The sequence below is a fragment of the Orcinus orca genome, chromosome 12 (genome assembly GCF_937001465.1).
Source record: "Orcinus orca chromosome 12, mOrcOrc1.1, whole genome shotgun sequence".
Classification (NCBI taxonomy): domain Eukaryota; kingdom Metazoa; phylum Chordata; class Mammalia; order Artiodactyla; family Delphinidae; genus Orcinus; species Orcinus orca.
The window spans coordinates 125,014-152,038 of NC_064570.1; the positions used below are offsets into that span (position 1 = coordinate 125,014).

At 46.4% G+C, this 27,025-nt stretch overlaps 1 protein-coding gene across 12 annotated transcripts in view; it reads right to left on the minus strand.

Moving 5' to 3' along the window:
• FAM120B (family with sequence similarity 120B) overlaps positions 1-27,025 on the minus strand; it is an 89,334-nt gene that overhangs the window by 37,289 nt on the left and 25,020 nt on the right. For 8 of the 12 annotated variants that reach the window (XM_049695120.1, XM_049695118.1, XM_049695124.1 and 5 more), the window contains 3 exons: positions 22,076-22,177; positions 15,279-15,451; positions 11,750-11,842 (listed from right to left, as the gene is read on the minus strand). In XM_049695120.1, the coding sequence (XP_049551077.1) occupies positions 11,750-11,842; positions 15,279-15,451; positions 22,076-22,177 (368 nt within the window). Of the gene's footprint in view, positions 1-11,749; positions 11,843-12,725; positions 12,837-15,278; positions 15,452-22,075; positions 22,178-26,748; positions 26,841-27,025 lie in introns of those variants that run through there. The other 4 variants (XM_049695126.1, XM_033403951.2, XM_049695122.1 and 1 more) reach the window with 4 other exon arrangements.

A 27,025-nucleotide genomic window follows, 5' to 3' on the forward strand; every position in this document is an offset into this window, starting at 1 on the left:
GAAGGTGAGGAGGCAGCCGCCACTCGGGCAGAGAACCAGAGGCGCTGCGCCCTCGGGGTGCGACGTGCTCCGCACACAGAGACACCCTTGGAGCTGCAAAGGCCAAAGCTCTGACCTGCCAGGAAGGTGACAGGATTGCAGCCTCGGGCCTACTGGGAAACTTTCTTTAAAAGCAAAGGCAAAGAAAGAGAAGCCAAGACAGGGTCATTTTAGACACTGATGAGTCACCGCATTTTTAAAAATCACACTGAGTTCTGTGAACATTATTAGATATGTTTTACACGAATGTCTATCATTTAAGAATAAAATGGCTTATTACTGCATAGGGTTGATGGTCTGTTACTTCTTACAAATTAAGGTCACACCCATACAAAATATTTATTCTGCTGTCAAACCTCCTTCCTGTTCTTGGACACAGCAGGGGCTCCGTTTGGTGAGAACCTGCAGAGACGCCCTTCGCCTTCAATCGCTCGTGTTTCTGGAATTTGTGGCCTGTGCTGACCACACACAGTGAACTGACAGGCAGCAACTGTCCACGGGGTTTTGTTAACAAGGCAAGTTCAACTCAGTCTGTCGGCATCGGGTGGATCTGTGTTGCTCAAAGTAAACAGCAGCGATTTTAAATGTCATTATGTATCTCACATAGTTTACAAAATTGAAGTAAACCAGGAAAAGTGACAGATGTTCATGCCCTTTTTAAGTCAGGTCTCACCTCCCTTATTGAGAGAAGCGTGGTCGTGACCCTCAGGTCTCTCTGCCCGCGCCCTCACCAGGCTATCTGCCCCTCGCTGTCATCAGCACCTTCCACCGTCTCCCTGATTTCAGTCGTCGAGCCCTCACCCTGTGCACCCACGCACACGGGGTACTGTCTGTCTAGAGCCGCACTGTCCACACCAGCAGCTGGGGCCCTGGGTGAGGTTTGAATTTAAGTGCAGTAAGATCAAATGCTCCATTTCTCAGAGGCACCACCCCACTCGGGGGCCTGAGTGGCAGTGTCAGTCGGCACCTTCCCGCCTGCCCACCGCTGGACCTTCTCCACCTCCCGCATTCCCCTTTGCAAAGCGCCCAGCCCCGAGGCTGCACTGCAGGCCGCACGGGTCGGGGCAGGTCTCAGCCCCAGGTCAGGGCACCCACCATGGCTGCTCAAGGTCAGGTGAACTGACGCAGAGGCTGCGTATTTTCTGAGTATTGGGGGCAGTTCTCTCACGAAGCACATTTTCCAGTAATGGAGTCAGTTTCTGCTCATCTCTTCGACACCTGTCTGTCTGTCTTAAAGTTTAAATGAAGTATACCACTCCGCAAAGCACAGATCCTATGTGCGCCACTTGAATTCTCAAACAAACCAGGCAACCAACACCTGGGCCACAAAGCAAATGCCACCAGGACCACAGAAGCCCCTCTGCCCCTCCCTGTCACACCCACTGTCCCCAGAGGTAGCGCTAACCGACTCCTCAAAGCAGGAACGGGCTTGCTCGCCAGTGAGCTGACGGAACCGGCTCCGGAAGTGAAGTGCACACACGGGCTCCGGCTTCCCCGGGCTGACGCTGCTGGGGTCTCCCCAGGCCATTCACCCCTCCGGGCTGTCACACGCCACTGCCTGCGGGGCTGACTGGGGATGCTGAGCCTATGAACCACGCTGAGGACAACGGGCATCTTTAAACAGTGAGCCTGTCTCCAGCCCAGGAGCACATCCTGTCAGCAATGCTTTATGGTTGCCAGTGTGGAGACCTGGCCCAGCTGTTGATTTTCCCTAAGTACTTCATATTTTTCTTTGATGTTAGTGTAAACACAAAAAATGCGGGGGCTATTTTTACTTGTTATTGTTTCTGTAGAATATACCTGGATTGTGTATGTTGACTCTGCACCAGCCCCTGTTAAATTTGCTTAGTAATTCTAATGGTTGCCCTGTAGATCTGGATTTTCCATATACACAATCACGCCACCTGTCAATAATGACAGTTTTATTCTTTTCTTCCAGTGTAAGGGAAGTGGTGAAAGAAGGCACCCCTGACTCACTCCTACCAGAGTGGAAAAACTTCCACTGTTTTACCATCAGGTCTGATTTCTGTTGTAGATACTCTTTGTTGGATTAAGGAAATTCCCTTCCAGTCCTGGTCTGCCGAGACTTTTTACGACAAACAGGTACTGAATTCAACCGAATACTTTCTCTGCAACATGCGTGGTACTAACGAAGTGAATCACACCAGTTTTCAAATGTTAAACCAAGTCTGTATTCCAAAAAATAAACAGCTGGTTGTGTTGAAAGAGCCGAAGATTTTCACAGGTTGCAGAATCAAAATCTGAGGGTATCTTCCAGCAACAGAGAAAGTCACATAGCAACTCTTCTTCTTCCCCAAAGAACTGGAATTTAGGGAACAAGTCAGTGTGGCAGAAGGCTGACCCTGAATCCAGACTCGGAGTCGCTGGTGAGCACGGACTAATTCCATGTGGCTAAGGTATGGCCTTACCAATAAAAGTCATAAATAAAAGCCGCCGTATTTTGGAAACAGGATTCAAGGTGCTTTGGAATGAAGACAAGGAGGAGCCGAGCCCTGAGCGCTTCCTGCTGAGGTGATGGAGCATCTAATGCGGACACAGAAACCAGAAAGACCAGTTCTAACGCTGCAAAGCCTCACAGTCAATATTTTAACAGTAAACAGCTCAACTGTGTGGTGTTTATACGCTAAGGTATTAGCAGTTATGTATACATGGAGGCCAAAACCCCCTAGTCAGCCGATGCTCCGTTTCAGGCATTGCTTCACCAGAGCGACTGTCCTAAAACCAGGTGGAAAGCCAGACACGGCAAGGAGAGCACTGCAGACTCGTTACCACTCACCAGAAAACAAAGCAAAGGCAAACTCTGAGCTCCTCTGGTCTGAAAGGCCGGTTGGACTCAGGAGGTTCTGCACCTAAGTTCTCTGTGGCTACAGGCAGGCACAACTGTACAACACAAGCCCAAGGAGGCCGCCTGAACCTTGCGGGGCAGGCGCACGAGGGGCTGGTCCGGCTTTTCCTAACAGCCGGCTGCTCCTCAGCCCTCCTGAGTCACACAGGGGTCCCGCGGCTTCCAGGAGAGCTTGTTAAAGATGGCTCCTGAGGGCAGAGACCACCGAAAATGGGGCCGTCTGCTGAGACCCTCCCCTGGAGGCTTCTCATGTTGCGCTGAGTAACTTACCTGTGACCCCCAGACTCTCCGCGTCCAACAGGGGTGGCACAGGGCTCGAATCCAATACTAACAGTCCCCCAGAGCCCCTAGCAGCTTCCCAACTTTACCTTCCAACCCTCCCATCTCTGTCCAGCACTCCCTCCTGCCGTGAATCAAGACATGATGCTGCTCAGGGGCAGGAGGCCGCCTGAGGCAGCGGGGCCGGTGGCTGGCACCTACACATCACCCACACAACCACGGGCCAGGTACCAGAGTCAGCTCCAACCCCCAGGACGGGGAGAGACGCGAGCCAATAGGCAGGAGACAGGGAGTCAAGCACGTGACTCGTGATGAGTGTGTCGGGGGAGAAGACGGGAACCACAGGAGCAGGGCTCTGCGTCTGTACGGAGGATGCCGACACTACCTGGTAGGCCCTGGAGAGCCACTCATCTGTAAGTGGAGGATAACACGAGTGCATCTGTCTGACACACAGATAAGCCTGTGAGAACACAGCAGGGGTAAGCGTGTCAGGTGGGTCACTGCAGGAGGGCTGTCCACACAGTGGGTACTTTAAAAACAGCTGCTGGATTTACATGTAAATAAGTGACATGTGAAGGCTGTGTGGGGAAGCCTACCACCTTCTGATCCTACCTTAGAGGGAAAAAGAAATCAGAGGCAGGGCACCGTTTAACGAGGCACCAGCAGTAGTGCACCCAGAAAGCTCTTCTTTCTCGCGAACACAGGGTCACCACGAGACGACAGGTGCTGCCCCGAGGGTAACATTGAGGCCTGCGTGGGCAGTCGTTACACGGCTCCTGCCCTCAGCAAGCGAGATGAAAATTCCATTTCTCCTGTACACGTTCTTATCCAATGTCGTTTTTACGCCACATCTTTAATCCAGGCAAAAGTAATCTGTGTTGAGATGCACTCCTAGAATTTAAATGGACACTTGCAAGGAACAAAAGCGGAAGAGAGTAAAATGAAATAAGTGAGAAACTGTCAAGGGCCGCCTGTCATAGGATTGGGCCAGCTGCAGCACCCTGTAACATCACTAAAATACCCACAATACCCTGTGGAACAACTGCAGGTTTTCTGAACTCACCACACATAGAAACAAAATCTCCACCTGGCCAAAGTCAGTGGCTTTCTCGGGCGTGCTGGGTCCGGCAGGACTGACAGGCCTGCCAACCATAACCTTCTGATCTGCAGCCCCCGCAGGTGCAGGGCATGAGGAGACAGCCTCTGAACACACTCCTAACTTCCAACTCCATCCTGACCTACACCTAAGGTTCAGAATGGATGACCACAGGTAACAAACAGGAAAAACAATTCCTACTAGAGTGCTTTGTGGCTCACAGAAAGGACCCAAGAACAGAGGAAAGAAGAGAACATGCAGCTTGGTCTGAAGTCAAGTTTTCCTTCACGAAAAACTATGTGACAGAGGAAATACCTATGGGAGCAGCACAGCCCACGTACGGCTGGCAGGATGAAGCCTGCTATTCCCACAGTGTTACCACCCGCAATGTCCACTCCAGACCGCCTCCTTGGTCCTGACCCCTCTCCAGACTCAGAGCCACCTGAACACATGCAGACGTCCTATGGCTTCGAAGCTGCACTCATCTCCCCCGCCCCGTCACCTCATCTCAGGCAGCTCTTGCAGCCTCGAGTGATCCAGTCAGAAGGAAGGTGGCTCCAGGGTCCACGACCACCATGAGGTCTGCCATTATGTTTACAAGTACAAAACTGCAGAAAGGGACTGAAAGAATGGTAAAAGGCTAATCTTTACCAAAAAATGTAGTAAGGTAATTGTAACCATAACTCCACCCTTCTTCCCGTTCTTCCTTAAGGCCTTCAGTCACCTAAGCCTCTGTGCCATCAATACATGGGGACAGGAAAGGGCAAAACTGCCAAGTTCCGACCTCTCACTTTCAAAAGCCTCACCCCCGGAGAACCTGAAAGACCTCCAATGTGCCCCACGTGTGAAGAGTGAGCAAGAGGAAGGGGCAGGCGTGGGGCAGGAAGGGGAGGCGCCTCGGGCGAGTGGAGCTCAGAGCCCGCAGGGGGACTGCCAGGCAGCCAGCGAGCTCCGCCTCTGGCAGGTGGGGTCTGGGGAAGAAACTCTGTGCAAGGTGTCAGAGCTTTGCTGCCCGGCTGATGTGGGAGGTGAGCAGGCACGGGGGCAGCGGGGCGGGGGAGCCCGGCCCCCACTGGTAGAGCGAGTTGGCACAGTGTCTCGGGGGGTGCCCACCCGCTCAACCCCGGAATATATACCGCAACCAATGGGATGGGGTTTGTAAAAGAAATCACATTGCTGTAGAAAAAGAAAGGTGAAACTGAAATTACGTCTGAGGTCCGTTTCTGCTGTAGAAGAACACATTTTATGTGAAAGGCTCTTATTCATGAAGATAAAAAGGACATCTACCAACATCACAGCGGTTTATACAAACATTAAGCAAACTGACAATTATTTGAGTACATACGACACACAAGGGGGCTCCATGGAAGTTATAAACACTCGGCCCGCCCCCTACTCTTCCCCAGGAAGGATGTATCTCAATTCATTTGAACAAATACTAGCTGAGTACCTGCTAAGTTACTCAGAAGCATAGGTACCAGAGAATACACAAAGATGAATAAAGCGGAGTCCCCACTCTTGAAGAAGCCACAAGCCAAGGAGTTTAAGAACAGTCTGAACGACATGAGAAAGGGGATACGTATCCAAGAGCAGCGTTACAGTAAGAGACCCACGCTGAGAAAAGGAAGAACACGGTTCTGAAGCAGATCCTGCAACACTGGAAGAGGGATCACACATCACCTGTGTAATTGCCAAAAACAGGTAACCAGGAGTAACTACAGGTATTTATGTGTTATCAGCAAGTACAGGTAACCAGGAGTAACTACAGGTATTTGCAGAAGGAAAGAAGTCACCTTGGTGGTGAGCGCTGGGTCTTGGTGGGCATGGAAAGCAGCCCCCTGCTTCACGGGGGCTGGACTGCAAGACAGGCACCAGGGCAGACAGAATCAGAGGGCCTGGAAGGCCAGCCTACTTGGAAAAGTGCAGATTCTGAGCGTCAAAATCTTTAATCTACCCTGGGGTGTGAGTGGCCTGGAAAGGGGAGAACAGAGGCTAGAGACAGTTTCAAAGCCAGAGTGCTGAAGTCTTAATACCTGAATGTTTGTAGTAAGAAGCAGTAAGAAGTTGTAACATCTGCTTATGATTCAAGACAAAAACAGGAGAGGGACGAAAACCCAAATGTGAATAGCTCAGATTCTAAAGCTGGGCAGCTGTGAACTATGCCAGGCATGTACACACGGACCCCTCCTCTGACCCTGAGCGTCCGTGCCCACCAACCAGCTCTCAGGTTCACGCCCAGGGCTGCTGGCCAGCTGTCTGGGAAGGGCAGAGAGCATCTATCACAACCACCCGGTTTTGTGGCTGGGATGTGAACGCGTCCACAGACAATGTGTGAGCGACTGAGCGTGGCTGTGTCGGGGGCGGGCGCGGGCTGGGTTTGGCCCTCCCTCGCTCTCTCCTGTCCGAGCGCACACCCCGGGTGTCTGGTGGGGGAGAGATCGACCCTTCTGAACCGTTACGGGCCTGGGAGGGCGGGCCGAGATCTCTCCCGACTCTCAAGGAGGCGTCCCGCCGGCTCCGTCGCTGCCCTCACACCCACACGCCTTCACTTAACAAGGGCCCCCAGCCCCCTCCCAGGGGCACAGCCATTCTCCCCGGGCTCCTCTCGCCCGGAGAACCTGTCTGAGCACTGCAGATGGACTCAGGGAGGAGGCGTGACCAGCCCTCACGGCCAGTTCCCTCAAGGGCTCGTCAGCCGTGTTCCCCACTGTGCACCTTACGGTCTCTTCACAACGCTCGTGCTCACCCGGAGAGACCGCATCTTCTGGACCGAGTACCAGGACCTGTACTGTGATACAAACCACGCGAAACTGGGACTGCTGCCACCGCTGGGCACCAGGCCTTCTGGACTCTGGGCTCCAGGCACCCTGAGCCCTCTCACTACCTCTCTTCCCTCCCAAAGTCACTCAACGATATCCTGCCTGGGACAAGCATTTGAAAGTCGTAAGCATGCCAGAGAGAATTAAAATGAGGAAAATATGGAAACCAGGTTTCCTACCCATTCATCTCATTTAATCTGTCTGGAGCACTCATCTCCTATGTTTACAAAACAACTTTAAAAAGTCTACTAAAACTTTCAATAGATTCTATTTCTACTATTCACTCATTCATCCAATTTTGAGCTGCCTATAATGAAAGCATTTTTCTAAATCTGAGTGTACTTTTACACAATCCTGTGTTTCTGTGGCTGTTCCAGTGAGTTACTCAGCAAAGCACGCTATTTTGATGCGCTCTAAGAATGTGATCTCAATACGTCCTCAAAGCATTTTGATTTTTGCCTATGGGACTTAGAGTGATTTAGAAAGTGAGGATTTACCAGCCAAGGCAATATTACGTAGAGATCTCTCGATGAAGACGTCTACACCTGCTTTTCACACACGCTGCGTTTGCTCCCCACCTGAGAGGTGCATGGCTGCTGGGGGGATGACACGACACTGGGGAACCCATGTGGAAAAGGAGCTGTGGCTTCTTAATGTGGCTCCAACACACTCTGGAGTCTAAGCCCAAGACACAGGGCTCTGACTGAACTGCCTGTGGTCCCGTGCACTCAGCGCCAAGGCACAGCACTGCCTTCAATACGAAATGTGCTGAGCACTGGGCCTTCGACCGGCACCCAATAGGCGGCAGAAAGGGTCCAGCCGTGGAGCAGCCCCAATCGTCACGTGTCCAGTAAATCTTGAAACATCCTCACCGGGGCGATGAGATGCTATGCTCACAGCAGACCCCTTGCTAATGTGGTACAGCTCGAATTTCAGAACAGAATTTTCCTTTCCATTAACTCCTATTTCTTTTCCTTTTAATTTCCCAATCAAAAATGACCAAGAGGGCTTCCCTGGTGGCGCAGTGGTTGGGAGTCCGCCTGCCGATGCAGGGGATGCGGGTTCGTGCCCCGGTCCGGGAGGATCCCATGTGCCGCGGGGCGGCTGGGCCCGTGAGCCGTGGTTGCTGGGCCTGCGCGTCCGGAGCCTGTGCTCCACAACGGAAGAGGCCACAACAGTGAGAGGCCCGCGTACCGCAAGGGAAAAAAAAAAAAAAAAAAGACCAAGAACTTTCCAAGGAGCCCTGGTAGTGCCAGGAAAGATGCCAGCCACCTCCTGTAAGCTAGGCTTCGGGGTGGCTCAGATAGGTCTCCCCGAGCGCCGGGGGTGGGAGAGGTGAGCCTGGAATGTTCCAGCAGTTGGGGGCCTCCCCCTGAAAGCAGATGGTTTATCGTTTTGTTGGTTTCAGGGACCCAATGCAGCAGAGAGGAACTGACAGGCAAACAAAGCCCCAGTGTCTCTTTGGCTCATTCCAAAAGGAAAGAGTGAAAGCAAATTTAAACCACGGAGCACCCTGGGGCGGAGCAAAGAGGCTCTGAGAGCATGCAGTCTGGCTGGGACGCCAGGCCTGGGCTCCGCTAGGCTCAGTGACAGTAAGCTTCATAGAGGACTTTACACAACACTCTGGGCACGTGCCCAAGTCTGACGAAACCCTGGGGGTGAGCAAGGCAGCTACGTGCACCCCTTTTACATTCCTGGACAGGCACACAGGGCACCCAAGTTAGAGGTACTGCTCACAGGACACAGCAGGAGCCAGGGTTCCTGAGGCCCAGGGCTCCTCCCACCACCGCCCGATGGGCAGGAACCAGGAAAGGACGGGGGCAAGTGACCACAGGAACTCACACATCATGACATGTGATACCTTACCCGTGATTATTCTCTGGCTGAGGTATCCCTGTCTTAAATGATACAGATAGAAGAATCTAAGAATCCACCCTCCCCCTTTCAAGTCGCTTAAGACGGGGGACTTATTTGCTATACAATTCAGAATACTACTTAACTGACTTTCCCTGCTAGCCATGCACCTGCATCTCTATCTATACGCATGCACGTGTGTTCCTATGGGCTGTACAAACCAAGTATGAAAGGACCACGTGAGCAGACCCTGTCCTCTAGAGCTGTAGGCGGAACGCACACATGGACAGGTACGACGCTGACAGGAAAACTAGCAAGTACATACCCAGCATTCAGAGAGGACAGAGTAGCGACTGGAGACTGACTGACAGATGGACGGCCTGGCCCCACTGTGCTCTCAGCACCCAGGAGACCAGTGTCCTTGGTCACTGCCTTCCCTGCTTTATAAAAAAGCCTGTCTTTTTTTTTTTTAGTGCCAAATAATACTGTTTTTCTTCTTTCTTTTTTTATATTCCTGCAGATTAAGAGTTCCTGTATTCTTTGATTTCATATATAGCAGACTTCTACGTCTGTAAATGAATGTGTGTACAGTATATATATATAAAATGTGCTATAATCTTTACAAATATAATCTAATCACCTGGATTTTTTTTTTTTTTTTGCGGTACGCGGGCCTCTCACTGTTGTGGCCTCTCCCGTTGCGGAGCACAGGCTCCGGACATGCAGGCTCAGCGGCCATGGCTCACGGGCCCAGCCGCTCTGTGGTATGTGGGATCTTCCCGGACCGGGGCACGAACCCGTGGTCCCCTGCATCGGCAGGCGGACTCTCAACCACTGCGCCACCAGGGAAGCCCCATCACCTGGATTTTTAATAAACGTGTAAATACACATATCATTTAAAAGGACCTTTCCACAAATGGAAAGATATACCATGCTCATGGATTGGAAGAATGAATATTGTTAAAATGACCATACTACCCAAGGCAATCTACAGATTCCATGCAATCCAATCAAAATACCAATGGCATTTTTCACAGAAATAGGACACTCCTAAAATTTGTATGGAACAAAAGACCCCAAATAGCCAAAGCCATCTTGAGAAAAAAGAACAAAGCTGGAGGCATAACACTCCCTGACTTCCGACTGTATCTCAAAGCTACAGTAAACAAAACAGTTAGTACTGTCACAAAAACAGACACAAAGATCAACAGAACAGAATAGACAGCCCAGAAAAAAATCCATGCATAAGTGGTCAACAAAGGAGCCAAGGATATACCATGGGGAAAGGACAGTCTCTACAAGTGATATTGGGAAAACTGGACAGTCATATACAAAACAATGAAACTGTATCTACACCATACACAAAGATCAACTCAAAATGGATTAAAGACTTGAACATAAGAGCAGAAAAAATAAAACTACTAGAAAAAAACACAGGCAGTAAGCTCCTTGACATCAGTCTTGGCAATGACTTTTTTGGATTTGACACCCAAAGCACAGGCAGCAAAGGCAAAAATAAACAAGTGAGAATACAGCAAACTAAAATGCTTCTGCAGATTAAAAGATATAAACTACTATGTATAAAAAAAATAAGCTACACAGATATATTGTACAACACAGGGAATAAAGCCAATATTTTATAACTATAAAAACTATAAATGGAATATAACCTTTAAAACTGTGAATCATTGTGCTGTATACCTGTAACATATACTATTGTACATCAACCATACCGAAAAAAAAGGAAAAAAATCTTCTGCACGGAAAAGGAAACCATCAACAAAATGAAAAGGTAACCTACTGAATGGGAGAAATCATTTGCAAATCATGTATCTGACAAGGGGTTAATATTCAAAATATATAAATAACTCATACAACTCAATAGCAAAAAAACAAAACAATCTGATTAAAAAATGGGCAGAAGATCTGAATAGACATTTTTCCAAAGAACACATACAGATGGCCAACAGGGACATGAAAAGGTACTCAACATCACTAATCATCAGGGAAATGCAAACCAAAACCACAATGAGATATCACCTCATAACTGTTAGAATGGCCATCATCAAAAAGCAAGAAATAACAAATGTTGGAGAGGGTGTGGAGAAAAGGGAACCTTTATGCACCATTGGTGGGAACGTAAATTGGTGCAGCCACTCTGAAAAACAGCATGGAGGCTCTTAAAAGTTAAAAATAGAACTACTATATGATCCAGCAATTCCACTTCTGGGTATTTATCAGAAAAAAATAAAAATACTATCTCGAGGAGATCTGCACTCCTATGTTCACGGCAGCACTATTTACAACAGCCAAGACACGCAAACAACCTAAGTGTAAGTGTCCACCGATGAGTGCAATGGATAAAGAAACTGTTACACACACACACATACATACACACACACAATGGAATATTATTCAGCCGTAAAAAAAGAATGAAATCTCGTCATTTGTGACAACATGGATTGAGGGCATGACGCTAAGTGAAATAAATCAGAGGAAGACAAATGACATACGATTTCACTTCTATGTGGAATCTTAAAACAAAACAAAACAAAACAAAAACAAAAACAAAAACAAAAACAAACTGATAGACACAGAGAACAGATTAGTGGTTGCCAGAGGCGGGGTAGGAGGTGGGCCAAATGGGTCAAGGGGTTCAAAAGGTAAAAATTTCCAGTTACAAAATAAATAAGTCATGGGGAATGTTCCTGTAAAACAACCAAATGTAAAGAAGGCTGGCAAGTGTGCCACCCCTTTCATCAGGCGGGCCATCCTTAGAGGTGTGACAGTCAGTACCTGCAAGTCTGCAAGCTCCATGGTGGTCTTTCCTTCGAGGCACAGGGCCTGTGCAATAAAGGCATGTAGATCCTCCAGACAGAGGGTGTCCACCTGCGTGGGAGAGAGAGCCAGCGTCAGCCCCAGGAAAACCAGCTCGGACCAAATATAGGCAGGGGACACATGCATGTGCGTGCACACACACACACACACACACACACACACACACACACACACACACACACAGAGGCAGCACAAGAGACGCCAGTGGAGGTGAGCAGGGTCTTTTCTCCCACCACCCACAGTCCCTGGTGTGAAAATCTCCACGACACCTAGGGCCAAGCTGGACTGGGGAGCCTGTTACTCATTAGCAAGGCAGAACGCTCCAGAGCGCCTGGGGAAAGCCTGAGCTATGACCAAGTCTAAGTCTTGGAGCAACACAGGTCATCAAGTTTTGACACATATTTCCAGAACTGACAATTCAGGGGTTTGCAGACGGAGAGCACCCACAGCTGGCCTGAGCCAGAGTGATCAGAGCTGGGATAAACACCCACCCTTGCCAGCCCCAGACATCAACTGTGTCCTCAGATCCCAGTTTAAAGGAAACCAGGATTCCCCAGATATGAGTCCCCTCCCATCCTTTGTGGAATCAAAGAGTCTAACCAAAGTGTGAGTGAGAAGCAAGGAGAGACAGAGATATGGAGAAAGAGATGGACCCTGGAAAGGAGGAGGGGATGGAGATCAAAGACGGCGCCAGGCCCGGCCATCGGCAACACCTCTGCACCCTCCTCACAGGGTCACAAGGCTCAGCCACCAAATGCCACCCTGGTCCCGTCACTGTCCATTTCCATGTTTACTCCAAAATAGTTGCTGCCTTTGTATAAATGACAGCTGTAATTATTTCAGGGGAAAACCAAGAAATCTACAAACGTGCAGCACTCGTGACCAAGGAAAAAGATCCCCATCCACAGAAGCAAGGCCAAGCAGGAAGTATTTTTTTTAAACCCATAAACCCTCACCTCTCTCTGCTTAGACAGGTTTGTCAGCAGTTAGTTCTACTTCTTGCCATTAGCAACTTCTGCAGAAGGCTGATTTTAAAAGACACTACCTATGAGAAAGGAATAACTCTTTCATGTCCTATTTTTTTCAGTTAACCTATTTCATACTCTGCCACCACCTTTGTAATTAACAAATCTATAACATATCAGAGGAGGCAAGTCTTAGTAATACCAATTTTTTAGAATTTTGTATAATGGATATTATTATTATAAAGTATTTGCTCCAGTATAGATTATAAAAAATATGTAAACTTTCTATGATGCAAACTTACACTCCCAGGAAAGCTTCTCAGATAAGCCTCTGATAAAAAATGCTGCTGACTTGGAGGTACGAATCCAAGTGAACAAAAGAGAGGGTTTTGTTTCTCTACAGGTTCTGTGCACTGAACAGTATGTAGTTAACCCGTATAGCACATCAAAACATCTAATATAACCTTAACTATATAAAAGTACAGTATCTTTTAAAAATTACCTTTTTAGTCTTATTAATCCTGAGAGAAGTTATCCCCGTGAATAACAGCACAGTACAGTACCTTTTGATCTGAGGGACAACGCTGATGTGTCGATTTGTTTTCTAGTTTTAAAAAGTTCCAATTTGAATGTGTCCTTGCAAGTCAAGCCAACACTGAGTCTATCTCATGCTGACTTACTTACACTAAAGAGATGTTCACTGAAAAGGCAGTTACTAGTGTAAAGAAGGTAAAAGTAGAAGTTTTCCTGATGCTTGTCTTGCTTCAGGGTTATATAAATATGAGATGTAAAGTGACTGTTCTGTGATTTGGCATTTTTTTCCTGTTGGAAGTGGATTTTCATAACTAACGATCACTTGCACAGCTGACAAGAAAGCAGCGCTGTATCGGGTGACTGTGAATGGGTTCAAGGACTATCTCTACTGCTGGAAAAAAATAATGCAAAGCGTAGTCCTAGGAGCGCTGACACATGGCATCACTATCCGTATGTTCACAAGGAGTACTGAGAAGAAAACCACTGATCCTTCTGGAGGAGAAAACTCAGTTATTGGTCATCTACCACTTCCCAATTCCCTCTATGGGTCCACCTCAGCCACCTGTAGATTCATAAACAATTGACAGAAAATATTAACTGACAATACATGCATGTACATTTAGTAAAAATGTAAAAAGAAATATATTTTTACATTTAAATACTAAATAACCCTGCCATCATTTATTGATTTACACTTTGCTGAGTCTGGTGCAAATAAAGGAAAATTCTACGCAAAACTAAAGTTGATACAGGTGCATGTGAAACCAATAAAGAAGCAATAAAATCTCTAAGGGTGATTTAACTATATATACCACGTTTGTACAAAATGCAAAATACAGGACTAGCTATAAAATGACAGAGGACTTTTAGAAAGGAAAAATCAGTATATGATTCCCCTGAAATGTAATTCTACCATAAGTTTCTTAAAGACAATGAATTCAGGTTTGAAAAACAGAAACATAATTTTCTATTCCAGACAAATGAAAACTTGATAGTTACGGCAAAGCAGATGCAGACCTATCACCTACGGAGACCAGAGGAGGGGACAGCTACTGGGGATCAGGAAAGCTGGTAAGAAGGTCTACATGGCTAAAGAAACAGACACTTGATGGCAAAGGACCTGTACAAACAGTTCAGCTGGGGAAGGGAAGCAGGAGATGGAAGGTATTTAAGCCCTTCTTTTGTTGAGGCGTCCCAACGTTATCATGCACGTGGAAACTAATAAGAGGCGAATGTTTTCAGTGGCCCTTGTAAGCTCCCTGCATAAACTAACAAACCGCACGAACGAGGAGCTGGCGGCACCTCCCCACGCGTGGCTGTGGCCTTCTCCACCCCGTGCGTGGCCCAGCTCCGCGGGTGGGGGTGGCTGACAGCGGCAACCACCCTGGTGGGCTTTTCTCTGGGCACCTGTGCAGGACACTTCTCGCCTTCTACAGAATGCCTGGCCAGTAGCCTCAGGAAGAAGGTGTGATCCCGTTCGCAGGTGGAAAAGCGAACGTTTGTTAGATGACTTAGGAAAGTTGAAGTAGTCTCCCTTGGTAGCTCTGTGCTTCTGAGAAGAGCTGTGACTCTAGCCAGGTCAGCCGGACTGCAGCGCTGGACCTTCTCACCATTACGTGAAACCCCACCAACAGGAACCACCACCCACATAGGGACACAGGAACAGTCCAGAGCCCAAAAAGCTCAGCAAGCGTGAGCAAAGTGCAACAGGGCTCCTGCATGGGTCAGACGCCTCAAGTCTCCATCACACTTAGGTGCAGCGCCCACCTCTAAGTCCGGCAGCAGACGGGGCTTCTCAAATGTACGCCCACACGGAACCCTCACTTGAGTCCGAGCATTTGGAAGGACTGGAGTTTATAGAACAGACACTGGGCAGAGATGGTGCAGGGGACCAACCCACGGCTACATCCCAGAGCACCACATCCCACCAAAGGCGAGGGCCAGGAGTGAGGGGTGACAGCAGCAGCTTCGACAGGAAAGGAGGTTACCTGCACAAAGAGGTAGATCAGGAGGCAGCACAACGCTTGAAAGGGGCTCTCGACCACCTGCAGCTCTTCTCGCGAGGAGGAAAGGTCAAAACAGGCCAGGAGTGTGTCCAAGCGCTGGGCCTGTAGTCCTGCCTCTTGGCTCAGCCACAGCAGCTTCAAACTAGGCGTTCCCCCTAGTTAGAGGAAAGTCCATTTACCGTTATTCTTTGCACTAGCAGGTTATAACACGCGTCTGCAGAAATACGATAAAAGGAATAAAGGGCACTAACCTCTTCCCTTCCCGATATCCGTGGGCTTTAAAGTGTAAAGCAACTGGAAATAAACATGAACAGAACTTCCTGGTTTAAACAAGCAGAAACCCTAAAAGGTCAGCATATATGTATTTCACTGAAACCAGTCTTCTTTTTTTAAATGGCTACATTGTGGGGGAAGAGGGCTTTTTCCTACCCGTGTTGCTCGCTGTACTGTCTTAGGGCGTGAGACACAGCACAGCTGCGATGGGGTGCTTGGTGGAAACACCACCTATTTGCTGTTAGTTTGCTGTTATTTCCCCAGACTAGTGGTTTTCAAACTTCACTGTGCAGAAGAACCAGCTGCCAAAATTGTAAAAAATACATTTCCTGGGGTCTGTATGCAGAAATTCTGCTTTGCTAGGTAAAGTACCTAGGAGTCTGCACTGAACAAACTAGAGACTGGGATAAGCAGGGCACCTGTGAGCCCCATGCTTTGGAAAGCACATCCCTAGAACTATTAAACAGAAATTCCTAAAATATTAAAATTCTACTAAATTTGTGTTTTATTCCTACATTTCATATATATGTTTAAATTATTAAAATCAAAGAAAAGAAAAACTTCTCACTCATTTACCCAAGTCACCATCAATGGCAGCACGAGTCTGGAGGAAGACACAGCAGCCCTGCTCCTTCTGCCCAGAGGGGCCAGGCCTGGGCTGGGCCAGGTCCTGCCAAGAGCAGCAGCTGTGACTTTCTGTAGGTCCTGTGGCTGTAAGGCATCCTCAAGTGCAAGGACGGCTGGACCTAACCATCCCACAGCTTCACTAAGAAAACAAAACTCACTAACCAAATGGTATCAGAATTAAGTGACTCAAAAAAGTAAGTTCTTCCCCTTTTCTGTTTATGCTTCTCACAATGTCCTTCAATATTCTCAGGTGTGTATTTCCCACCATCAGAAGTGAAAACAGCCCAGCAAAAGCCACTTGCATTTCTGATATGGCTGAAGTGTTCCTTCCTCCCCAAAATACTTTTTCATTAGTTATTAAATCACCTTTTCCCTTGGAAGAAAGAAAATGAAGGTAATTTTGTTTTGGCAAAAACAAAAAAAACCAACGGCACTAGTCTTTAAGATAGAAATATTATTCCAAGAGAATCACAGGGTCAGCTATTCCTTCTCAGAAACACGCTTTTCCGGAAAACAATCATCTTGCAGGGGTCTGCAAATAGCAGCCTGTGGGCAAAATCCAGCTCATTGTCTGTTTTTGTACAGCCCATAAACTATTAATGACTTTCACATTTTTTAAATAGTTGAAAATAGCAAAGTAAAAAGATCTCACCATATGAGAAAATCGTGTAACTCTGCCAGAAAAGATCAAGGGTAGCCCTTACACTTTACCCAGAGTTCCATGGGCAGCTGGGATGTTCCAAAGAACAGTCCAGAGATCTCAGCAGGTGACCTGGTCTGTAGGTCACCAACTACAATACACTGCCTCTGAAACACATCAGTTTCAAAAACCAAATTCTGTCACTTGGCAAAGGTTTTTGCCTGAATCCGTGGACAGACAGGAAAGTCTCAAGGCTTTTCGGAGCAACCGAGCCCTGGAGGGGCACGCAGAAGGACAAGGGAAGTGGTCATTTCTGTGAATGACAACTTGGAAGACTGTCTGAGATGCCTGGGAGGACCCACCCCAGGGTGGAGGCTGCTGGATGCCTCACTAGTAACAAAGCAATGGTCCGGAGTGTGCTTTTACAGCTATAAGTGCACGAGTGAATGAACACACTCCTCCACTCTAAGCCATGGCATTTCTGTGTGCTTTCTACATGGAAATAATGTAATCGCTGGGTTTTAGAGTTATCCTATGATTATTCTCCTTGCATGTTCCTAGGGTAAGAAACCATAAAACTGGTCTGTGTGCACTCTGAGAACGAGAGAGGTGACACTTCCAGAGATTAACCTGCATACACTGTGTGTCTCAAGTTTACTTATGAAGGTTTTAATTCATAAGTCTGATTTAAATGAATATTTATTTAGCATTCTGTTTGAAAGAGCACCCCTGGCCAAAAAAAGACAAAATAAAAAACGCTGACTACTCACATGCAAACTGAATCTTTATTCTGGTTGGATAAACTTCAGTAGCTTATTTACAATAAGTAAAAAAATTCATTCAGATATAAACGGACTAGAATGAGTTGACATCTCAATATATTAAACTCTAAACTTCCATGGGTGAGCTAATTTCATGCTTGCAAAATGACAGTGTTATACTGCTTCTACCTAATACATTCAAGATATAGTGAATCAGGCATAAAAAGCAGTCAGTGCAAAGTCCAACCACTGGCTTGTGGCTCATACGCGTATTTGTAACGTTTAGTTGACACAGCTTCCAATTATCTTCACAAATGGAAGAAAAACACGACTGAGGTTTTAAATCCACTTATTCTAATCCACAACATCAGGGAGGTGACTTCAGAGGCTGGGGCCCTGACAGCATCTCCTCACGAGGAGCACACGCTCTCACCCACAGAGCAGGTTGGTGACCTCCAGTTACCACCCACAGAAACCTCCAAGATGTGACAACACTTTTTTCACCTGTATTAACAAGTGTCAAGATGGAAACCTTCAACAGTACATGTTAAGAGGAGCTGAAACAAGAAAACTTCACTATAGCTGTTTACCAAATGATGGAAGGAGTCAAATATAGCCCCTTCTTATCATAAAATACACCACTCCACCTCATTTCATTTTATAAAATAGTCTTCTAAGATGATCTGCAAGATTCTAGTGAGTCAAACATCTTTACATAGCCAAGAAATACTAAGTTTACTCACTGATTCTTGAACAACACTTTAAAAAAATCATTCTATTGGGTTGGCCAAAAAGTGCCCTCAGTTTTTAAGTAAAAATGAAAGACGCATTATTCATTTTCACCAAGAACTTTATTCAACAATGTATTCACCCTTTTGTTCCACTACCTTCTGCCATCTTTCAGGCAACTTCATAATTCCATCTTCCCCAAATTTTTATCTTTTTGAGCAAAGAACTGTTCCAGGTGCCTTTTACAGTCTTCCAGGGAATGGAAATTTTTTCCATTAAGAGAATTTTGTAAAGACCAAAATAAATGGAAATCCAAAGGTGCAATGTCTGGTGAATACAGAGGATGAATCAGAACTTCCCAGCCAAGCTGTAAACAGTTTTTGCCTGGTCATCAAAGAAACACGCGGCCTTGCGTTATCCTGATGAAAGATTATGCATTTTCTGTTGACTAATTCTGGATGCTTTTCGTCGAGTGCTGCTTTCAGTTGGTTTAATTGGGAACAGTACCGGTTGGAATTAATCGTTTGGTTTTCCGGAAGGAGCTCATAATAAAGGACTTCCTTCCAATCCCACCATATACACAACATCACCTTCTTTGGCTGAAGACTGGCATTTGGTATGGTTGGTGGTGGTTCATTTTGCTTGCCCCACGATCTCTTCCGTTCCACATTATTGTACAGTAACCACTTTTCATCACCTGTCACAATTTGTTCTAAAAACGGAATGTTTTCATTACATTTCAGTAGAGAATTACATGTGGAAATACGGTCAAGAAGGTTTTTTTCGCTTAACTTATGTGGAACCCAAACATCCACATAACCAGCTGGTGCAAATCATTTTCAGCTCTTGACTTGGATATTTTGAGCATGTCGGCTGTCTCCTGCATGGAATAACGTTGATTGTTCTCAGTTAATGTCTCGATTTTATCACTACCAACTTCAACTGGTTTACCCGACCGTGGAGCATCATCCAGTGAGAAATCTCCAGCATGGAACTTCGCAAACCACTTTTGACACATTCGATCAGTCACAGCACCTTTTCCATACACTGCACAAATCTTTTTTTGCATTTCGGTTACATTTTTACCTATCTTGAAATAATAAAGCAAAATATGCCAAAAATGTTGCTTTTTTTCTTCCATCTTCAATGTTAAAATGGCTACACAAAAATTCACCAATTTTGGTAAGTCTTTTATTAAACGCATGCTGATATGACAGCTGTCACATACAATCTAACAGAACTGTTTTGAATGAAGTTAAAGATAACTAAGTGCTACTAGAGCCACCTTACGGAAAAAACGAATGAACTTTTGGCCACCCCAACAGACACACAAATTACCAATTAGATACGTGCAATCAGCTTTCCTAGGTTTGTAAAATAAGGATATGCTTATTATGACTAAAAAATGGCTCTGTGAAGAAAAAAGAAATCATCTACACTTTGTCTAAAGAAGAATCTCCAGTTCTAGAGCTAGAAAGCTATTTCAAATGCTTCCCTGTTATGTGGTCCAAGACACCACAAAATGCAGAACATCCGTAAGTGAAGTGTGATGAATGAACAAACACACATGGACGCAAGGATCCTGTAAGGGTCGTCTGGGGAAAGGAAGCGAAATTTCAAGGTACACCCTTCTTGTGTTACCAGGAACATCATCTTTCATGACATATTGTAATATCTATACAATTATAAACGTAATATAGCTAGTACATCTGGATGTGTGTATATGTACACACACATTAAGATGGGGATGTGGATGGAATATATGCATGTAAATGAGCTCCATGAATAAAATATACTAGTAATGAAATTAATTTTTCTGCTCCCTGGCTGGTCATTTATAATTCTTTCCCCCTTTTAACTCTTACCTAATTTTTAGGTAATCTTTATAATTTTTCTGCTCCCCTTCTGTCTCCTTTCCACTTTGTTAAAAAACATCTGATTTATTTTTTATTTCCACCATTTAAGAAAGCAAGTGTTAAATCACGTGTGCTGTTAGAGGAAAAAGTCTTTTTTTCTACATTGGCCACTACATGGGGAGACTCACTGAAAATGTAACATCCATGATACCAACCTAATGGCACCATCTCAGGAGAACAAGAAGGATCAGACACGGTCTCCCCTAGAGCAACAGCTCTAGCAGCGCCGCTGGCCTGGCTGGAAAGGATGGCTTTAATCAGGCAGCAAGGACACCTTGCACCTGTGCACAAGGGGCCTGCCAAGGTGAGGATCAAGCAGCAGGAGTCCACTGGTTTTACTCCCACATGTCAGGGTGAGGTTGGAAAACACCCGAGACGGGAATTAGCTAGTCCATTTTCCAATTTAGTCTAAAACCACTTGGCATTTTTCCTCATGGATATAGAAAGCTATTTACATAAAAATCTTGTCATCTTGTATCACTACTAACATAAGCATGAACAGAGTAATTCATCTCAACCACCTGCAACAAAAGTTCAAGATCCCATTTCCAGTTTCCTAGTGATGGCAGACGTGCCGTCCCCAGCTCCTTCTGGAAGCAGAGTCCCAACTGCAGTCTGGGTGTGCCACACGCACAAACCTGTGGTTCACAAGACCCAGAAGCAGCCTCTCTGATAAATGAATGACTTCTAGAGCTTATTAAAGCCTTATATGGAGTGGTTTCTAAAATTAACTCATAATAATGAATAACCAAATATTCTCCATAATTCAAATGAGGAAAAGAACTATCACAATCACTTTCCACATTATTTTTGGAAAGATCCTATAAAATGAAAATTACATACATAGCAGAACATTTCTGGGAAACGGTTTTGGCTATCCTTTAAAAATACTTCTTGCTGTAAAACCAAATGTCAATTCATCTTAATTTGTTTTTGTGATAAGCACCTTTTTAGGTCTGAGTATATCACTCACCAACTGAGAGAGTAAGGAAATATTCCTTCAACTTCTCTCCCTATACAATTCCACTTATAAGAAAAATGTTTTGCAGTGTTCAATCCTTATTTGGTAAATTATAGGCTTGAGTGATAGAAAATAATAGTGACTTAAGAGAATTTAATACATACAAAAACGGAATATAAAAGTTTTAGAAAAGTATTTGTTTTCCAAAACATAACGAGGGCCACTAAAATAAACCCTAAAGCCCTCTTCTTCAGCTGTCTGTACGTAAAACACTATCTGCTACAAGCATGCTTGACCTTTTTCAGATACTAAGAACTCACAGGAAGGAAGGATTTACTTCAACTAATTTTTAGGAGAACTTTGTTTTTTCCTCCCCTCCCATTATGTGTTTTAAGATACCTCCCTTGAAAAAACCTTTTTTCCAGTTAAAATAACTTTTCTTCGCCTCCCCTTCCCAGTTCCTCAAGCCCACTTTCAGTGGTGGGAACAAGACGAGAACTGACTCAAACAGAGTAGCAAGAACCCAGCCTTGTTAGTTGGGTGGGTTTCACTGAGTGACGGCCAGGCGTCAGGTCCTGGGGCCCGACCCATGATGACCTTTCTTCCCCCCCCACCCCCCGCCCCGCATGCACCTTGAGCAGTGGGAGGGGAACGAGGCAGGACGATTCGGCAGACTGGCCCCGGGAAAATCGGTATAACGCCCTTTCCTCAGGTGTTTTAGAACTTTATTAGATACATTGCTCTGGGACCCACGGTAGAAATGAAAATTAGTACGTGTACAGTTCTGGAAAAGTATGTTTCCACAGAGATCAGTACTGGACTTGCATCACATCAACAAATCAATGATTTATTTCAATCAGGGCTGTCTGTACCTGGAATGCTCATCTGCAGAGGCCTGACGAGGTCCGGCTGCCTCAGTGGGTTCCCAGAGTACACAAACCACTCCTTGACAGTGGGGCAGGTGCTGGTACCACCTGAGTAAAGACAGCTGCATCAGTGGACATGCGTGAGTGCCAATTCATCACCAGGCTAACACTGCACCAGACCCACATTGGCCAGGACCAACTCCACGCTGGTGAGCACAGTGAGTTCTCACATCCAAGGTCACTGAGAGGCCTTGGGCTTCCAGCAGTGGGCCCCCTACCCTCTGATCTGACGGCCATCCGTTCATTCCAACAAGAATGACAACCTTGTGGGGGGGATGGCAGGATCACCCGGGTAAGTGATTACCAGGCAGAGAGGCAGCCACGGAGATGACTCCTGCAGCATTCTGCCTTCCTTCCTTCCCACCCTCCCACCATTCCAGAAAACATTTACAGAGAACTGGAGAAATAGGACAGTCCTTTCTGTTCTTAAATTCACTACTTTACACAACTATCAAGACTACTGTTATGTCAGACAATTCAGAAAGCTGATAGAAATAATCTAGAATTAAAGGCCTTTCTGTCTGTTGCTGGATTATTAATTGCTACAGAAGTTCAGCTGGCTTCCATTCTTGTACCAGCCTCAGCAAAGCGGAGGTGGCGGAAGCCTGTCCTACTCAGCGTTCTCACTCAGCCTCTCCAAGCCATCAGCGTCTGGCTCCCCTGCGGCCTCCAGACCCTGTCCCCCCCAGGGCCCTCACCACACCAGCCCTGGCCTGGGGCCCACAAGGGGAACTCTTGGCCTTCCCCCTTCACGCTGGCACTGCCCTGGTGAAAGCAGGCTCCTCTTCAGTCTCATCCCCTTTCAAGCCATTCTCCATGTCAATGGGGCTTTTGGGGTTTTGCTTTTTTAAAAATGAAAATCTGACCAGGTCGGTCACTCTTTCTAATTAAGATTCCCCAACAGCTGCCCAGGGACCAGAAGCAAGTGCGGATCTCGGAGCCCAGCAACCGCCCAGGGCCCCTGAGTTGCTCTGGGGGTGGTGACCGGTTCCCGGGCGGCTGACACTGCTGGTCTGGGGACCCTGGAGAACCACAGCTCCGGCTCACGTGCCGTGCTCCACTCAGCGGCAGCCCCCCAGATCCCCAGGCTCACCTTGTCTTTTCTTACCTCTGCATTTGGTCTGCACTCTCTTCTCTGCCCGCCCCCCCCACTCCCCGCAGAGGCCCACTTCCCTTGATGGGCACTTGGTGAACTCCCCCTTTCCCTTTCCCTCACTCTCAGTTAGGCATCAGTCCCTCTAGTGTGGGGCCAGCGCCTCCCCCTGCACCCCCCAGCACCCCATGCCTCCCTCCCCTAGTTCTCTGGCCAGAGTCCCGCATATGCCTGCAATTTTCCCGTGGCTGCCCACCCTAACTGTGAGTTCCCCAGAGCAAGAACTGTGTCTTCTTCATATAAAACAAAGCCCAGAGCAAATATTCATTAACTGTTAAGTTTAATGAGCAAATTCATCTCAGTCTAAATTTCACGCATACCAAAAAATTTTTAAAAAGAAAGAAAATATGAGAAGTATTCTTGATGTTGTTAAAAACAAAACAATCCACTTTCTATATAATCCTCTTGGCCTAGGTTTCCATTACATTAAAAAACAGCCAGGGGGCTTTCCTGGTGGCGCAGTGGTTGAGAGTCCGCCTGCTGATGCAGGCGACACGGGTTCGTACCCCGGTCCGGGAGGATCCCACATGCCGCGGAGCGGCTGGGCCCGTGAGCCATGGCCACTGGGCCTGCGCGTCCGGAGCCTGTGCTCCGCAACGGGAGAGGCCACAACAGTGAGGGGCCTGCGTACCGGAAAAAAAAAAAAACAGCCAGGGCTTCCCTGGTGGTGCAGTGGTTGAGAGCCCGCCCGCCGATGCAGGGGACACGGGTTTGTGCCCCGGTCTGGGAGGATCCCACATGCCGCAGAGCGGCTGGACCCGTGAGCCATGGCCACTGAGCCTGCGCGTCCGGAGCCTGTGCTCCGCAACGGGAGAGGCCACAGCAGTGAGAGGCCCGCGTACCGCAAAAAAAAAACAAAAAACAGCCAACCGAGTGAATACTGTCCTACTCATGCCAAGAGACAAACTTTAGGAGGTTTAGTAACTCACACTCAACCGCTGCCATTGATGAACCTAGCCTGCCAATTGACTCCTTGGGAATCACTAAAACATTCACAAAACCGCACTTCACACCGCGTGCAAGTGACCATCTTTCATCCAAAACTGTTCACAGCACAGAGGTTCAGAGTTGACACCTCAAAGTTTTAATTCTAAATAACACACAAAGAAAGTAAAGATAGGTTCACATTGGGCACTGGTATCCTTTATTTAAAACCACCTGATAGGGGCTTCCCTGTGGTGCAGTGGTTAAGACTCCGCCTGCCAATGCTAGGGGACACGGGTTGGAGCCCTGGTCCAGGAAGATCCCACATGTCGTGGAGCAACTAAGCCCGTGCGCCACAACTACTGAGCCCGCGTGCCACAACTACTGAAGCCCGTGCGCCTAGAGCCCATGTTCTGCAACAAGAGAAGCCACCACAATGAGAAGCCTGCGCACTGCAATGAAGAGCAGGCCCCCGCTCGCCGCAACTAGAGAAAGCCCGTGCGCAGCAACGAAGGCCCAATGCAGCCAAAAAATAAATAAATGAATAAAAATTAAAGAAATAAAAAAAAATAAAAACACCGGACAGACCTTCTGTTATTTCCTTTCTTGTTAAGACCCAGGGAAGTCATCTTTTGGACAAATATTCCAAGAGAAATGCCACACAGCATCAGTCGTTCAGCTGCAATCCAGGAGGAAACAGCTGCCCATCGAGAGAGCCCAATAGGAGCTGTGAGCTCACCTCTGCGTCAGGCCCGGCAGAGAAACAGGCCCAAGGCCAGCACCAACAGCAAGATCTCTCTTTGCTCAAAATTTAGACCACCACTGATGCCCAATCCCCTCTTTCCTCATTATTTAGACCAGCACTGACACCAAATTCCCTCTTTTCTCCATAATTTAGACCATTGAGGGTTAAGTGAATATTAATTACAAAGTATTTCTTAATTAACAAAAGAAGGGAAGCTTTTGCTTTTACAATAAAATGGTTAACTGACATCTGATGAGTTTAACTGACTAGGTCTCAGCACAACAAACTATGTTGCTTAAAATGCAGTACTTACAGCTATCTACTTACAGAGCCTTGAATAGGAAACTCTTAATTTTCAAATAAAATTAACTAGCCAGAGGATAAAAGTTCAATCAGAACTGCTGATCTGAAGTTTCATTCCCTAAACAACATTTGATAAATTGCGGGGAAGGATACAGGAAAAGAGGGATAAAAACAAGCATCTTCTCTGAAGTGGAGGGCAGGTGTCTGCAGGTTCTTCTGCGTCCTGCCCTCACCCGGTGAGTTGCCCGGTGACAGAGACCCTCGATATGCCTTTGTTTCCTCCTTCTGCCAGAAGAGGGTAAAAAGGCAGTGCAGAGCAGCTAGAAAATGCTATCAACATGGCAGAGTAAGTCTGTAGTCTGGATAAGGTCTCTGTCCAGACCTAAACATTCATTTGGAAGCATTTTCACTGTTAATTCAGACTATGCCTACCACAGACACAGTTACAGCTCCCCACTCCTAAAAGCCACAGCCGGATGCAAAGTGTTACCTGAAATCTTCTTAAAATAAAAATAAATGCATTTTGCTTGAAAATGCTATAGTTTAGCACATTCTCTGGGGTACCACATAATTTCAGAGGTTTTAATCTGGTATGCACTTTGAAACAACAGCAGAAATGTTTGCAATAATTTGGTTTGTCTGAATTAAAATAATCTTCTTAAATACCTACACATCAAGAAAAAGAGAAGAGGAAATTGAGTTTGGTAATTCCTAAAAGAAAAGGTTGATTTTCTCATTTGAACTTTCAATTTGCTAGGCTCTGAGTTCAAAAGAGCAAAGTAAAAACTCAAGTAAAATTTCTTTGCTAGTTTTACTCTCTATTCACGCTATAACATTTTATACGGAAAACAGAAAAGTAGCATAATCAAACTTGTTCTTCTGCTATTCCCAAAGGACAGACACATTATACTGCTTTTTAAAAGCTTCTAGTATAACTAAGACATTTTCCCCTGGGAGCAAAACTGTGGAACTGTCTACATGCCCAACCGCTCTCCCATAAAAACTCTTGATTATGCCAACACACACTCCCAGCAGTGCCCACTCCTCTCACACAACCTGGAGGGTCTGTGAGCACTGGGAGGGGAAAGAGAACGAGCAGAAGCAACGTCAACTTTAACCGCTCAAGTACTGTACTTTCAAGTTTGATAACAATCCTCCAGGCTTTAAAAAGTATACATATGTCCTCATGATCCTGTAATATTTTTTATATTGCTGGTTTAATCTGTAATTATGTGTGGCTTTAGTCCTTAAAAATACAGAAAAACTCCCCATTCTTTTTTGTATACATTTGAAAAAAAAAGTCACCTTTTAGGTCAACCTCTAGGACTTGGATGAGCTGATGGCCTGTAGGCGCTTTGTAAAGGTGCCACACGGATGACATGACTCCCTAACCGCCCATCACAAGACTATCATTCTCCTGCAACTCCCATGGATTCCCAGAATGTCTGCTAAGTGAAAACGAGGAGAGAATGACAAGGAAAAAGGACAGTTAACCTTAATTGTTAAAGACTGCCATAGGCGTGGGCTCTTCTCCAGAGCTGCAAACCAGTGAGACAAGAGGAGGAGAGCAGAACAGAATCTGCCTTCTTGCATCTTTCTGAGTTCCTTCTATTTCCTAAAATATATCAAGTTTTATGGTGATTTAACCTAATCTTATCATTAGGGAGACTAAAAAACGGAGACAGAGTTAAAATCAGCGGTAAGAATGGGTATGAAGCCAAGGATGGGCTGAGGTCTGAGTTGATTTCAGGGTTTCTCCCTACTTTTGGCC